The sequence below is a fragment of the Podarcis gaigeae genome, assembly GCF_964106915.1.
Source record: "Podarcis gaigeae genome assembly, chromosome: 11".
In the NCBI taxonomy this organism is placed as follows: domain Eukaryota; kingdom Metazoa; phylum Chordata; class Lepidosauria; order Squamata; family Lacertidae; genus Podarcis; species Podarcis gaigeae.
In genome coordinates, this window is record NC_139687.1 from 7779208 (window position 1) to 7795121 (window position 15914).

General features: G+C 44.1%; 1 protein-coding gene across 1 annotated transcript in view; it reads left to right on the top strand.

Moving 5' to 3' along the window:
• Positions 1 to 3383: 3383 nt before the first annotated feature.
• The window catches only part of DAPK1 (death associated protein kinase 1), a 90171-nt gene continuing 77640 nt past the window's right edge, over positions 3384 to 15914 (top strand). The window contains exons 1-3 of the mRNA XM_083701889.1: positions 3384 to 7030; positions 7541 to 12318; positions 12803 to 12958. Coding sequence (XP_083558015.1) covers positions 12897 to 12958 — 62 coding nt within the window. The 5' untranslated portion in view covers positions 3384 to 7030; positions 7541 to 12318; positions 12803 to 12896. The remainder of the gene's footprint in view (positions 7031 to 7540; positions 12319 to 12802; positions 12959 to 15914) is intronic.

Genomic DNA, 15914 nt, shown 5'->3' on the forward strand with positions numbered 1-15914 from the left:
AAGGAAAATAGATCTGGGCCAAATGCAACACTGCCAGCCTGACCCCAGTCAAACAAAGGCTTGCAAGGTCCCCTGACCACAGAACATGTAAGGATGTGGCAGGGAAAAGGTTAAGACAACAAAAGTCTCTGGGCTTGTATCAGGCTATCTGTTTTCACAGATGGTCTTTGCGAGCTGAAATCCAGGCAGCTGGATCATAGTGATGTAGAAATCTTTGATTCTAATTATAATTTGTTGAGTCTGAATTCTGAGATTCACAGGCAATTTGATAATAAATTAAGCAGTGCCAGAGCATGGCTATTCAGTAGGTTTTTAAATGACACGTTGCGGGTTCTAATAGCTTGAGCTGTCTCTGAGCTTTTTGCCAGAAACACAGAGGCAACACCTTCTGCTTATAAAGGTAAGATAAGGTAATTTACATAAAACAAGATGAATGTAAATAAACCTACAAGCATGTGATAGACTTTGAATGAGTCTATCTTGCAGTTTTTTAAATTAGGAAGCCACTGCAGCGTTTTTTGAAAGTCTGCAGGGCTGTTCCTTCCTTTCTGTAGATGTAATGGATACATTAATTTTGAGCAAGGTACTTCTTGTGCCTCAGATCTTCTTGACTGAATAATGATACACATATCCTTATTGAACTGGCTGAATCACAATCTCTCGGGCGAGCCACTGCCGAGAACAACAGAATGATAGAAGCTGACCTTGGGATAGACACGGGTGTATGGAAGCACTATGAACCCTTAGTCCCATATATAGAAAATATAAATAATATGCTTCAACATAACACATTGTGATATAATGGATAAATGATGGCTGTAATCCATTTCAAACATAAGAACATAAGAAGAGTCTGCTAGATCCACCAGTGGCCCATTTAAGCTAGCATCCTGGCCAACCAGATGCATACAGGAAGCCTGCAAGCAACACAGGGACACAACAACACTCTGCCCAGCTGGTATTCAAAGGCATCGTGCCTCTGAGAGTGGAGGTAGAACACAGCCATTGTAGCCAGGAGCCATTGGTAGCCTTGTCCACCATTAAATTGTCTAATCTTCTGGTAAAATGAGACCTTCATACGGTTTGCTGTTTAAATGAAAGGAAGAACATTATATTATGGTTCATTGGACATGAGACATCACCTTGCCAACAAAGGCCCGTAGAGTTAAAGCTATGATTTTCCCAGTAGTGAAGTGAGAGCTGGACCATCAAGAAGGCTGATCACTGAAGAATGGATGCTTTTGATTTCTGGTGCTGGAGGAGACTCTTGAGCGTCCCACAGACTGCAAGAAGATCAAACCTCTCCATTCTGAAGAAAATCAGCCCTGAGTGCTCACTGGAAGGACAGATCCTGAAGCTGAGGCTCCAGTACTTTGGCCACCTCATGAGAAGAGAAGACTCCCTGGAAAAGACCCTGATGTTGGGAAAGATGGAGGGCACAAGGAGAAGGGGGCGACAGAGGATGAGATGGTTGGACAGTGTTCTTGAAGCTACCAGCATGAGTTTGACCAAACTGTGGGTGGCAGTGGAAAACAGGAGTGCCTGGCATGCTCTGGTCCATGGGGTCACGAAGAGTCGGACACGACTAAACGACTAAACAACAACTGCTACCTATAACCCAGACCTGTACTCTTGATGTCATTACAGACCAAGTGGCTTATTCTCCTGGTCCTGAGACTTCTGATCTAAATGCAACTGCCTGCAAAAAGCAAATAAATGACTGAAAAAATGTATAATTTAAGCTTGGTGTTTTTACCCTTGCTAATAACATTCTCGAGACCAGATCCTCTGGTCCATCAAGTTAACTCTGCATCACTTATGAAAGACCAAGTGTTGGGAAAAGTTATTTTTCATAGTTATTTGTGTGTTTCCAAGTGGCACCGTTTCCTTGTTCAGCAACAGTGCTCTTCCACCGTCCATTATCTGACATGTGTTTAAAAACGGCAAAGAATGTCAGTGTCCTGTTTTCCGATGAACACACTTTGGGACTCATCACAAAGAAGGCAAGTTCAGCTGGAGTCTGAGGTATTGTGATGATACCTAGAACTGGGTTAAATTGCTTTAAAATGGCAAGTGCATGTGTTGGGACCAGGAATGACACTATGGCAGAGATGGATGTTTTCTGCTTTGCATCTGCAAAAGGTTTGGTGCAGCCATACCCATTGCTGCCTGTCCTGTAACTTCCTGCTGAAATCATATAACTTTTTATAACACAAGTGTTCTGGCTGTGAGTTTTGTATCCCACTTCTCTTGTGCTATAGTGCAAGAGTGCAATGATGTGGTTTCAGGAAGCTTCACAGAACTAATGAAACAGAATGATGGGTGGATGGTCTGATACAAACCCACCACTACTGTACTATTATGTCAACATGTTGCAGATTACACCTGCAAAACACACCAATGTGGGGGCAGAGGAATAGATTTCAGGATTCAGGAATAAGACTACTGGTCAGAAGATGGATTAACATCCCTCTCCCCTGTGATTCTTTAGCCTTTCAAAATACACTCCCACTTTACACATGAAAATCCAGGGGTTTATCTGCCACCTTCATGTATAGTTTGGAGTTATGTAAAGCAGCTTTGGAAGCACAGTGTGAAGCTGATGGAATTTAAACATAGTCTATGTGGGCAGGGTTGCAGCCTTTTTTAAAAAAAAAAAAAAGAGAAAAGCTCCCAAACAGTTCATTATGCTGTTCAGCATCCATGGCAACAAATGCTAAATGGCCTGCCTTACTAGATAATGCAGAAAAGGCAACAGAACCAAGACAGTGTATTCCAAAACATTTTGTGGCTGTCTGGTATCAAAACAGAAAAGGAACTGTTATATTCATGCAGAATTACATTCAGCTTCCTAATGTGCAAGGTTTCGGTGTTTCGCTTCAAATTAAATGAACGGAGAAAATTAATAAATCTAAGGTTGCTGAACTGATGTTTACTCAGATAAAATGGGCTTGTAAATAGGTCCTGTCCTTGGAGCAAGGAGGATTGCCTAAGCTCTTGCCCTGTGTCACATTTTGGATGGCTCTTCTTCACCTGCTGCACATTAAACTGATGTCCATGGATGAGCAACATCATGGGAGGGGTGTTTCTAGGACTAAGGTGAAACTGTGAAGCTCCTTTTTTTATTTTTGCTATTAGATGCTGCATGTTGTTTAAGTAACCTGGTTATATTTAGTATTGAAATGTGGATTTTTGCATGTTTTATTTTTGTTTTGTTATGTTATTATGAAATTGTCACTACATTATTGCTTTTGCTACGTTATTATGAAATTGCTGTTGTGTCATTGTCTTGCTATGCTATTGTGGCATTGTTCTTGTGATGTTTTGCGGTGGACCCCCTCTACAATACTGTCATGGGTTATCTTTTAGTTTTGTGTGAGAGTAAATTTAGCTACTTGGAGACTCAGGCAGAAGATGAACAAATAAGAAAGATTTATTTTACCGAACAAAGTTGACAAACAGCAATGCTATTCCTTAGCAAAAAGCACAGAAACCTTGCAATACTGAACTCTATAGGAAGGTAATATACTGCGTGAGCCTCCATTAAATTTACCCTAAAGAACATCACACAGAATTCAGTGGCCATTACTTCCTGCAAAATGTGCATAGGATTTCTCTCCCCAGTGCCTACGGTAAGTGTATAAACCATTCAAGGACATACAGATATGTATCCCCAAATGAGCAAGCTATGATAATGTTTTGTTGCCACCTTCAATTCCCAACTGTTCTAGTATTGTGTTTGATTCATTACAATGCCTTTTATTAATTACAGGGAATCCAGTCTGGCTGAAAGCCTTTATGCCTGGCATGGTCCACGGAAATAAAGGTCCCATTATCTCAACTAGGCAAATGATTTACAACCCTCTTCAGTATCACTTATGCTCAATTTACACAGTCATCTTTACATACAAATAACAGGCAAACAGTCACATAAATATTGGCTTTGCACTACAGCTGCTTTTGTGATTTGGTTGTTAGCCAACAAAGCAACACAATTTTCTCCTCTTTGGCTTTTACTTTTAGAAGGTTAAGCCTCCTTGATTATCAGCAAGTGGGGTAATATTGGCCCCTTGCATTTTTAGCAAGGAGGGAAGAATATTGTCTGTTTACCCAGGGATAGCAGACCTGTGCATGATTAAAAGCAGCAAGCCCATCATAAGTCCTTGTAACAAGCAATGGAACTCATCCTATGCATTTACCCATTCCTGCTTCCCATCATTGGCTGCCATTGGTTCAGGGCTGGGTGGGGGAAATGTGCATCCTGATGTCAGAACAGAAGATAAATTGAGAAACTTACCAGAGGGAGGGAAGTGAAAACTCCACACATAGCTGCCATGTCCTTTGTAACAACAGTTGCCCTCCTTTGTGAGCTGTACTGTGAAAATTAGCATTTTCCATTAGTTGGTGTTCTTATAGCTAAGGAGGACTTTGGTTTTCTTCCTTTTTGCAGTGCCCCTCTGTGAAATATGCCAGTGGCTTAGGCTACTGATTCCAGGGTATTTGATTATGTTCTCCTTAAAAAAGTGATGCTTTGTTTATTTATGCACGGTGCTTCTATCTCCTTTGCATCGTACATATAACTATTAAAGGCACTATCTCAAGAGATAGATAGGCTAGCCAATGTGATCCTTGCTTTGGAAACTTCAAGATCATACTGTTGCAGAACAATTAAACCTGTTCCCTGTTCTGGTAATCCCAGCAGATCTTACACCTCCCCCTTCCAGTTATATCCAGATTGAACCCCAATATTTTGATAGCCCTTCTCAGGGTCTCATACTAGAGTGTGATAGAATGTCATGAGAGTTCAAGAAAGATAATAAATCCACAGAGAGAGATTTTGGTTTATATCATGTTGTATGTCAAAGCTATGCTAAGGCAGCTGAAGCAGGATATTTAATGCACACATCTAGAAGGAAGTTATTTGAGGATGGGAAATGAGTACGTCTGGATACTAGAAAACTACTGCTTAAGAAATACAATGAATGATAATTAATGCTTATTTTAATTTGCTATACTTGCCCAGCCTTTTGGGTTGTTGCCATACCTGATAATTTGGAGTACTTAGCTTTTCTAGAATCAAGCCTGATGAGCCTGTTTTCCTTCCTGCTTGTTTATTACAGCATTTAACAAGCCAGCAGGATATAGCAGGTTACCAAAGGATATCCTCATACAGTATTATTTTTGTGACGCAGTGAAACTGGAGAGGAAGAACAATATTGTGGAATGGAATAAACCAGCACTGACACAGCCTCTGGTAGCAAGGAGATCCCAGGACAGCAACAGTGATTACAGCCAACTGCTCTGCATAATTTCTGCATTATTTGGAACTGTGGCAGATTAAACACATTGCACATAATCATGCAGTTGATAGTAAACTAATCTATACTTGTACCCAGTAGTAATACAACTTTTAAGACCACTTAAAACTTTCTCCCTTAAATATGTCCAGGAACACTTAAGGAAGTGAAACAAGCGTGGTCTGAACCATTAGATGAATTTATGTCTCTTACTATGTGAACAGTATCATTAATGCTTGTGATATTCAGTGTAGGTGCTATCGGCACCCAACCCTAGAGTTGGAATAATTATGGGTTGCCATTGCACAATACAGAGAGAGAGAGAGACCCTTCAAATAGAAGATACCAATTTAATTGCAAAGGCATTACTTATTGACTTCCAGTTTAGTGCTTTAGCCATTATTTGCCTCAAACAAGATCAACAATTTATTGCTAGGGAGAAAATATAGTTTTTCTACATCTCAATTCAATACAGTAAATTTTTAATTGACCCTGACAAATGATGGCACAATAACAGAATATATTTTATTGCTAAAATAAATATGGCCATATAATTCTAATAACTTGTCTCTCTTTGCCCTAATGAACAACTAGCAAATTTCAGGCAATGAAGATTACCCTCTACAAAATCCAACAGAGTTGTTCTCAAGTGATAGCCTAGCAGATTAACTGTCTGGATTTTGAATGGCTGCAGTTGGTTGTTGCTCTTGTAACCCTGCTCTTCTGCTCTTAAGTGGCTAACTTTACGGTTCCCAGATGGTCTTAAATCCAGATAATGCTCCGGGCAAGACACACAGATTTTGCAATAATACTTCATCATTCGCAGCTTCTGTGCCATCAGAATGCAGCTGTACGCAATGCTACACTGTCTTCCTGAATACAGAGACTGGTGGCTGTCATTCATGCTCTGGCAACCTCCAGATTACACTCTTGTAATGCACTCTGCCTGGAGCTGCATCTGAAAAAGATTTGGAAACTTCCAGCTATTGAAGAACGTGGTGGCCCATGTTAGCAGATACAGAATGGTATTCACGTTAGTGGGGGGCGGGTGTGGGTTGCAACAGCATTTCTCTTTGCTAAATTTAAGGAACTATGTTCACAGTTTGATTAGGGTATCCACAGAACTTCTTTCCATTCTCCATTAGTAACCCCACCATGATAATTATAGAATATATTAGAGTTACATTAGGATCCCTGTGACAGACCAACCCAATTAGTTTACCATCCTTGCAGAGGTAAACAACCTTGATTAGGTAGCTGTCTTATCTGTAACAACGTCCTTATATCAATGTCACTAATAATTTTAGATTAATGGAGTCTGCCTAATACTGAAAAGTAAATCTAAAGCTTGAACTTTTAAACTTTTTAATATTCCCATTATAACCTAGGACAACTCATTGGAAGCTATGACAGCCATGAAGTCCTTGTCGGACTATACTATACTATACTATACTATACTCTCTCGGAGAGAGAGAAAACAAAAGCAATACAGAGTGGATGTTCCGCTCATGGGACTCCAGCAATCTGTGCTGGAATGTAAACAGACATGTGACATGTAACAATCCCACATATCTGCAGCAAGGGTGGAATGGAATTCCCAACAGTCCTAAGCCAGATGACCTTGGCATGAATGTCAGAGGACGTAAGCAAGAATGCTTCAAACACCCGGTGTAAGATCACCTCTATCTATTTGATCATAGAATCTGCTAGCTCCCTGGGAAGTTGCTAAACTTGTTATTGTTGTTTAGTCATTTAGTCGTGTCCGACTCTTCGTGACCCCATGGACCAGAGCACGCCAGGCACTTCTGTCTTCCACTGCCTCCCGCAGTTTGGTCAAACTCATGCTGGTAGCTCCGAGAACACTGTCCAACCATCTTGTCCTCTGTCACCCCCTTCTCCTTGTGCCCTCCATCTTTCCCAACATCAGGGTCTTTTCCAGGGAGTCTTCTCTTCTCATGAGGTGGCCAAAGTATTGGAGCCTCAACTTCAGGATCTGTCCTTTCAGTGAGCAACTCTGATTTCCTTCAGAACGGAGAGGTTTGATCTTCTTGCAGTCCATGGGACCCTCAAGAGTCTCCTCCAGCACCATAATTCAAAAGCATCAATTCTTCGGCAATCAGCTTTCTTTATGGTCCAGCTCTCACTTCCATACATCACTACTGGGAAAACCATAGCTTTTACTATAGGGACCATTGTTGGCAATGTGATGTCTCTACTTTTTAAGATGCTGTCTAGCATCTTAGCAGAATGTTAAACTTGTCCTTAGAGAAAAATACATAAAAAACACAATCAATGCCAGACAAAATGTACCCTGGGTACTTGCACAAGGAGAAATCCAACCTGTTCACCTCATTCAGCTACATCAAATTAGTTCTCTCTTCCACCATCTTTATTATTCACGACTTCATATTATTTATCAAGTTTATGTGGAGGAAGTTGGGAGCCATAGATCCCATATTCCTTGGGATGAGAAAGACTACATTACGACTGTTCTTAATCATGCTGTATCCCACACCCAGAATTACCCAAATTATCAGTTCAGATAAACTGAGTCCTGGAGAGACAAAATATGTACACCTACACACCAGCCATTAGACAACTGGGGTTCCTTGTGTATGAAGACATACCTTATGTGATTGTTGTACTTCCCTTGACCTTTGATGGTCAGCATTTTTGATGAGATAAAAGAGTTCACACAAAAATTAAAAGCTGCTCATCTGCAGTAGGTTTTATGCTCCTTTGGGGTTGCGTATGACCTGAAAACTTGTCTCAAGCATGAAAGGAAATAGGTAAGATAATACTGGATTAAATGGGTACAAAAACGTTTAGTAGCATCGTGGAATCACAATCCCAATCATGAAAAGAAATGGGCAAGATAGAACTGGATTGAATGGGTAAAAAACATTTAGTAGCACTGTAGAATCATCATCTAATGCTTACTTTTTACTTACTAATGAGTAAAAAAAAATCACATTTTTCATCTTGGTAATAAAGTGTGAAATTTAATAAGTACTGCAACATTTCTGTATAATTAGGAATGTATTTTGTTTTCCAAACTGCCTCCGTTTGGTTTCCTTTCTTCAATCCTGAGTCATCCCAAGAGTTTCATCATATTATATAAGCCAGCTGGTGAAGCAAGCTATATCTAATTCTAGGCAGTTCTCTTGGTTTTGTTTTGGCAATTTAAATTTCAGTACTGTCAATATGTAACAGGAGCAGGATACAGGATTTGTTTTACTCAAATTGATCACAGTTCACATTAACTGAAAACTCAATGTGGATATAGTTTTGATCTTAACCTTAGAAACCTTGTAATCAAATGCATTAGCCTTCAGAGTAATACAAGGCTCTTTCTTCTTCACGTTGAACACAGTTAGATTGGAATTTGCTCCTACAAAAGGAAGTGATTCCAACCAACTTGGATGGCTTTAAAGGGGGATTAGATAAATTCATGAAGGGCAAGGGTATCAATGGTTACTAGCCCATGAGACATGTTCCACTGTTGGAGGCAGTTTTGTTGGTATCTGTCTTTCTCAAGATACAATGGAGTGTGCCTCTGGGACTGAAGGCAAACTGCTGGGAAATCACAACGCCTGCTGTGGCTGCAGAGACTGGTAACTCATAACTGCTGCCTCTTGCATTGGTTGTTTTTGCTGCATTAGTGGCACTGACGTGACCTCTCCAGGACGCAAGGCTGGGCACCGTGTGTGTGGAGGTCCTGGGCAGCCCAGACAACAAGATCCTCCACTCAGCCTCACTGATGCAGTCCAAGGTAAGCAGAGCAATACTTCTGGCACCAGCTTGGCTGCCGGAAGGAGGCATACAAGATGCTATTCAACCGTCTTTGGGACTTCACTTTGGATTTGTGTAGGATTTGCTCCTTAACCTTTTCTTCTCCTGAAGATGCCCCACTAGGCAGCAAGTAGGGATTTTTCCTTGAGGTTTACTCCCAAAACCTTTCTCACGAGTAAGTATAACCTCAGTATACCAGCTACTAGGAATTATAGGTGGAGAAACTGCTGATGCGTTCAATATCTGCTTGCGGGCTTCTCACAGTCATCACGTTGGCAACTGTGAGGACATAATACTGGGTAAGATTCACCTCTGGCAGGATTCAGCAGGGCTCAATTTATGTTGTTTCTTTTTCTGCATTAGATTTACACAGATATCCCTCTGGAAATTCATCCAAACTAAATTAACATACATATTTTGAACAGTAATGTCCTTTTAATATGAGTTTCGTCTTTGGTGCTGAGCAAATCAGCCCATCTCCTCCTAATGGCAATCGATCACTGGCAACATTCTTCCAGTGTCTGCTTCTAAAAAGAATGTAAACCGCTGGTTTTGACCAATACACAGCTAAAAGGCTTCAGACTAACAACAACAAAAACTTAACCAATCACTTCTTTCCCTATGCTGAGCAATGATGCTAGTTATCTGAAATCAGCCAGTGGTAGAGTCCTATCAGTATCCCTTTTCAGGCAAATTTAGCAAGGTATGTAGATAAGAGTCATCCCCTGATTATGCAACTCCTTCTCTTCAGATACTCTTTGAAGCTGAGGGTAGAGCATCTTTCAGAAGCACTGCAAGACCTATTTGGACTCACTTGTTGTGATTACAGATAAACCGTCAGAAGGATGGGGAAATTTACAGTATTTTAATTTGGTTTTGTAGGTGTTGCTGTAAATCTTAAAGTCTATAAATAGCAGTCCCTTGCACAGTAGTAGACTTAAACTAGCACCTTCTGCTATCTTCCCCAACACACATTATCTCAGCCAATTTTAAATCATTTTAGGCCTTCTGCAGTCAGTCACACTTTTGGAAAGGCTCATCTACAGCACACATTACAATACTTTCTGCCCCCCCCAAAAGACTTTTGTGAAAGTAAACAAAAAAACTATGTGAGTTGTTCCAGTTTTGCTATTGTTCACCTTTTATGTTCCAGGAAGTTTCATGTTTCTTAACCTGCTGCAGCTACAAGACAATCCATTTTAATACAGTTCTTTATCTTATCTAATAAGCTTATCTTGCTTATTAGGCCAGAGAGCATAGCTTGAAAGGGCAAGCTGCAGAGAGGGCTGCGATTTGGAGCCTCTTCTCAACCACAGGCTCCAGCTCCTGCATGCCTGAAGTCACAATGTTGTTGTTGTTGTTTAGTCGTTTAGTCATGTCCAACTCTTCGTGACCCCCTGGACCAGAGCATGCCAGGCACTCCTGTCTTCCACTGCCTCCTGCAGTTTGGTCAAACTCATGCTGGTAGCTTTGAGAACACTGTCCAACCATCTCGTCCTCTGTCGTCCCCTTCTCCCCTCCATCTTTCCCAACATCAGGGTCTTTTCCAGGGAGTCTTCTCTTCTCATGAGGTGGCCAAAGTACTGGAGCCTCAGCTTCAGGATCTGTCCTTCCAGTGAGCACTCAGGGCTGATTTCCTTCAGAATGGAGAGGTTTGAGCTTCTTGCAGTCCATGGGACTCTCAAGAGTCTCCTCCAGCACCAGAATTCAAAAGCATCAGTTCTTTGGCGATCAGCCTTCTTTATGGTCCAGCTCTCATTTCCATACATCACTACTGGGGAAACCATAGCTTTAACTATACGGACCTTTCTTGGCAAGGTGATGTCTCTGCTTTTTAAGATGCTGTCTAGGTTTGTCATTGCTTTTCTCCCAAGAAGCAGGCGTCTTTTAATTTCGTGACTGCTGTCACCATCTGCAGTGATCATGGAGCCCAAGAAAGTAAAATCTCTCACTGCGCCTCCGTTTCTTCCCCTTCTATTTGCCAGGAGGTGATGGGACCAGTGGCCATGATCTTCGTTTTTCTGATGTTGAGCTTCAGACCATATTTTGCGCTCTTTCACCCTCATTAAAAGGTTCTTCAATTCCTCCTCACTTTCTGCCATCAAGGTTGTGTCACCTGCATATCTGAGGTTGTTGCTTTAGCACTTTGCCCTCTCGCCGTCGATTAATCCCAAGCGGAGCCATTGCGCCCAGCTGCCTGGCCGTCGAAGCCACTCCAAAGGGCACGGCAGGTGCGGCAGCGGGCCTAAGCGCCTCCTCCTCCCCGCTGGGCAAACCGAGGCGAACCCTCGGGCGGCCCAAGCGCCCCCCCCCTCCCGCAGGCGCGCAGCTCTTGACACCTGTACGGCCGCGTTGCGCGCCTGCGTCCGCGCGCCGGGCTCCCCGCCCCTTCGCCGCCGCCGCCGAGCGCAGGTCAGGAGAGGAGAAGGAGGGGGGGGGTTGAGCGCCGCGTGCAGCTGCCTTCCCATTGGCCGCTGGCCGGAGTCCTTCTCCTGCCTTGCTCGGCTCTCCCCGGAGCGAGGACGTCGGCGGGGGCCGATTGTCGCCGCCTGCAGCCAGTGCGGCCGGTGAGTCGCCGGCGCGAGAGAAAGCGAGCGCTGCACGTCTGGAGAGGAGGAGGAGGAAGAGGAGGGGGCGGGTTCTCTCTCTCTCTCTCTCTCTCTCTCTCTCTCTCTCTCTCTCTCTCTCTCTCGGGCTGCCCCAACCCGGGAAGAGGGTCGCTGCGCCAAAGGAGAACTCCGGGGCGCGCGCTCCTCCCCCTGCAGCTGCAGCCGCCGCCACAGCGTAGCGCGGCGAGGCGGAGGGCTTCCTTCCTTTTCTCCCTCCCTCCCTCCGCCGCTCCCTCCCCTCGGTTAGTTGAGCCGAGCTGCTGGCCGCTTCCCTCCTTCTCCGGCGCCGCTGCGTGGGGGGAGAGGAGGCCTCCTCGTGCAAGCACCGAGGGGGGGAAAGGGAAAGGCGGAAGGGTCCCCGCGCCCCGGGAAGCAACCTGGGCAGACCGGCGCTGGCTGCCTCCCGAGATGGACGGGGGCTCCTCTGAGGCAGGCGCCTTTTAAACCGTGTCGTAGGAGCAGCAGCTGCGAAGGCTCCTCCCGGTTGCACGTCCTAGTTGACCGGGTAACGGAGGGGGAGTCGCGGAGGAATGTGGCGCCCGGGCGGCTCGGAGGCGCCTTCCTGAGGTGGAAATGGTGGCTGCTCGCGCCGCTGCTCCGGCTTTCTCGGCCAGCGAAAGGTGAGGCGCCGCGCTTGGGCGCTGGTTGGCGGGGCTGCGCTTGGCGCTCTCGCCCGCGGAGGGGCTCGATCCGGGAAACGTGCGTCGGTTCTCCCCCCGCCCCTTCCCTCCCACAGGCCGGCGCGTTTCTCATTTTGCAGCTTTGGGGGGAGGCGAGGGAGAGCCCCTCTCCTATCTATGGACGGGAGGCCGGGGAAGGAGCGGCGCCTTCCATTTGCCGTGAGGCGAATCGGCAGCGCAGTCCCAGAGGTTCCTGGAGAGCAAAGTTGAGCAGCGCAAGGCCGCGCGCGGGCTGATCCGCACGGCGATTCTCAAACCGGGATCGCCGCCGCCGCCGCTGCTGCTACCGGAGACATTTGGCGTTAAGCGGTGCGGGTTGGGTGCATGTTGCAGTGTGCGGATAACCACACCCCTCTGGCAAACGCAGGCGTTTTAATTAAACAACTGTCTTTCCCCTTCCCCGTCCCCACCTCTGTTTCTTCAGGGATTGCAGCCGCAAAATGCTGGAGGATTTTACCAGGGATGTGATGAGTTGAAAGGCGGCGTGTTGTTTTCCTTTCTGAGGAGTGGCAGCTATCATGACTGTCTTCAGGCAAGAGAACCTGGATGATCACTATGAGATCGGGGAGGAACTTGGAAGGTACCGTACTTGTTGGAAGGAAAAGTGCATGCGAGGTGTGGGCCTGTATCAATAAGATGGTCCCCGGGGAAGGACCAGATATCAGAGGGTCTGTGGAGGAAGAGAATCCAGCCGTGCTGTTGGAGAAAGCAGGAAAAATGAGCAGACTGTGTTGGATTGGAGTGTAAATTCATTTGCTGCTAATGCAGCCCAGTGAGCTGTTTATATGCCTCAGATTAAGGAATGCTCTGTGGTATATTTTAGAGCCTGTGCGCCTTATAAGAGTTAATATGTAAGCCAGAAGCAAAATGTGTTACACTTGGCATCGCTATTAGTGTTTCATAGAGAGGTGTCTCCTTGCATACATATATGTACTCAGATGACATTGCGTAGAAAGGTGATTCTAAGCTAAAGTGATTTTCTTCTGTATGTAAGGCTGGAGGATTGAAACATTGCAGTTGATACTTATATGTATATTTTTATGTTGATTGCAAAAGTGGTTTGCATAGGCGGGTGGGTTTTGTATGCACACTAAGTTCTGATGATAACAGTAGTGAATTATTAGTTTATGTGGAAGAATTCAAACCAGTTTGCAATATTAATACTAGCATGCAATATTAATAATTTATTCAGCTTGGTTCTTTAAGTATGAGGGTGGCTGAATACAGATAATTTCTAGCATTTGTTTTCAATCCAGTGGAGATCGATCGGTTTCAAGGTATCAGAGTTCAATTATTCCATTCCAGTCAAATGTCAGATCAAGAGATTTATAGTCATTAAGCAGTGTAGATTTAACACGGTCTCCATAAAGCTTGTTAGTTGAATACTACAGAATGCTGTGTCTATGCCACAGCTTTGTGCTGGAAAACCCAGACCATTGACTAGAGATTATAGTTTGCTTTTGGTTTTAAATCTCCTAGCTTAATTGCTAAATGAAGTGTGTGCTTTTTACTGTGTGTTGTGTTTGCTGCTTGCGTTTTATCTTTTAAGGTATTGCTAATTTTTAAATTTAAAAACTAGGTGAACTATTGGTGCTTTGCAGTATAGCACTCTGCAGTACGCTAAGGGTAGGATTTACCTAACAAACTCTGTAAGCAGAGGCGTTGCACAATAAGGCTTTTCCCCTGAACCCCCAAAATGGTTGGGTGAACCGCCAGAGTAGAAATGGGAGGGTTCTCTAGCAAGCAAATACACTTGCACAGATAGGGTGAAATTTAACTTCACACTATGGTGAATCTTCTAAGTGTTTTATTATTCTTCACTACCATCACAACAGGGACACGGGTGGCGCTGTGGGTTAAAGCCTCAACGCCTAGGGCTTGCCGATCGAAAGGTCGGTGGTTCGAATCCCCGCGGCGGGGTGCGCTCCCATTGCTCGGTCCCAGCGCCTGCCAACCTAGCAGTTCGAAAGCACGTCAAAGTGCAAGTAGATAAATAGGTACCACTCCGGCAGGAAGGTAAATGGTGTTTCCGTGCGCTGCTCTGGTTCGCCAGAAGCGGCTTTGTCACGCTGGCCACGTGACCCGGAAGTGTCTCTGGACAGCGCTGGCCCCTGGCCTCTTAAGTGAGATGGGCACACAACCCCAGAGTCTGTCAAGACTGGCCCGTACGGGCAGGGGTACCTTTACCTTTACCTTTTACCATCACAACAACTCTGTGGGGAAGATTAAGTTGAGCCACTGACCTCCATACCATGATTTGGTGTGGGTCTGCAAACAGTAGTTTAGAGATTAGCACTAACCATGGTGTACCATTTTGGACATCATGGCAAGCTATGGTTAGCAAAAAGTAGTAAGTGGATGGAGGGAACTTGCATGCAAAGAGAGAACATGCATTTATTTAAACCTATAGAGATGTTCCTATTCACCAAACTCTTGTTTGGCATTACATCTAAACTGAGCTAGTGGCTTGACCAACGTCTATACTGTGATCCTGCCCTGTGGATGAAGGGGCTCTCACACTTGGAAAAAAAGCATTTGTGTTGGCTTCCATCTTGATTTTTGTGCTTGCTTAAATGAGTTTACTTTTACCAGTGATGTGTGTATCATACAAAATTGTTATACAAAAATAGAAATCTGATGCTGCAGCCTTTTATTTCAATGCTGTAAACTTGGGGTTTTGGGGGGGGAGGGGAGATGGGGAACAGTGTCCCTTCAATAATTGTGATTTGAATGTGCACTATTTAGTGTATAAAAGCTAAATTCTGTACCTCGACATGTTATGGGGGAATCCATTTCTCCCTAAAACGTACAGTAAAACAGTTGATCGCTTTTAATTCAGTGACCTTTAAATTTCTTTCTGGCAATCGTCATACAGTGGCTGATGGGAAAACAAAAGTAGCGCTCCCATAATTCAGCTTAAATTTAAACATGGATGTTCTCCCATTTTACTATGGGCAGTGCTTCTTTTTGTGCAGATTGCATCAGTACTGATGATTCCCAAGTATCATCTTAACAGGTAGTCACTAACAGTGCAAGCCTGTGGCATGTCTGCTTGGAAGTTAGCCCCACTGAGCTCAGTGGGACTTGTTCCCAGTAAGTGAATAAAGAAATGCATCCTTCCACAGAATACTGATCAGAACTAATTGGGAGGATTATAGCATTTGCAATGTCACGGCATTTGGGACTTGGAGGTGGCATGATAGAAGCATATGAAATTATGCATGGCATGGAGAAAGTGGACAGAAAAGTTTTGTTGACAGATAAAGTACCGTATTTTTTGCTCTATAAGACCACAAGTTTTTGGATGAGGAAAACAAGAAAAATAATATTCTGAATCTCAGAAGCCAGAACAGCAAGAGGGATCTCTGCGCAGTGAAAGCAGCAATCCCTCTTGCTGTTCTGGCTTCTGGGATAGCTGCGCAGCCTGCATTCGCTCCATAAGACGCACACACATTTCCCCTTACTTTTTAGGAGGGAAAAAGTGAGTCTTTATAGAGCAAAAAATACAGTACTTCTTTAATGCAGTGTGTAGTTAA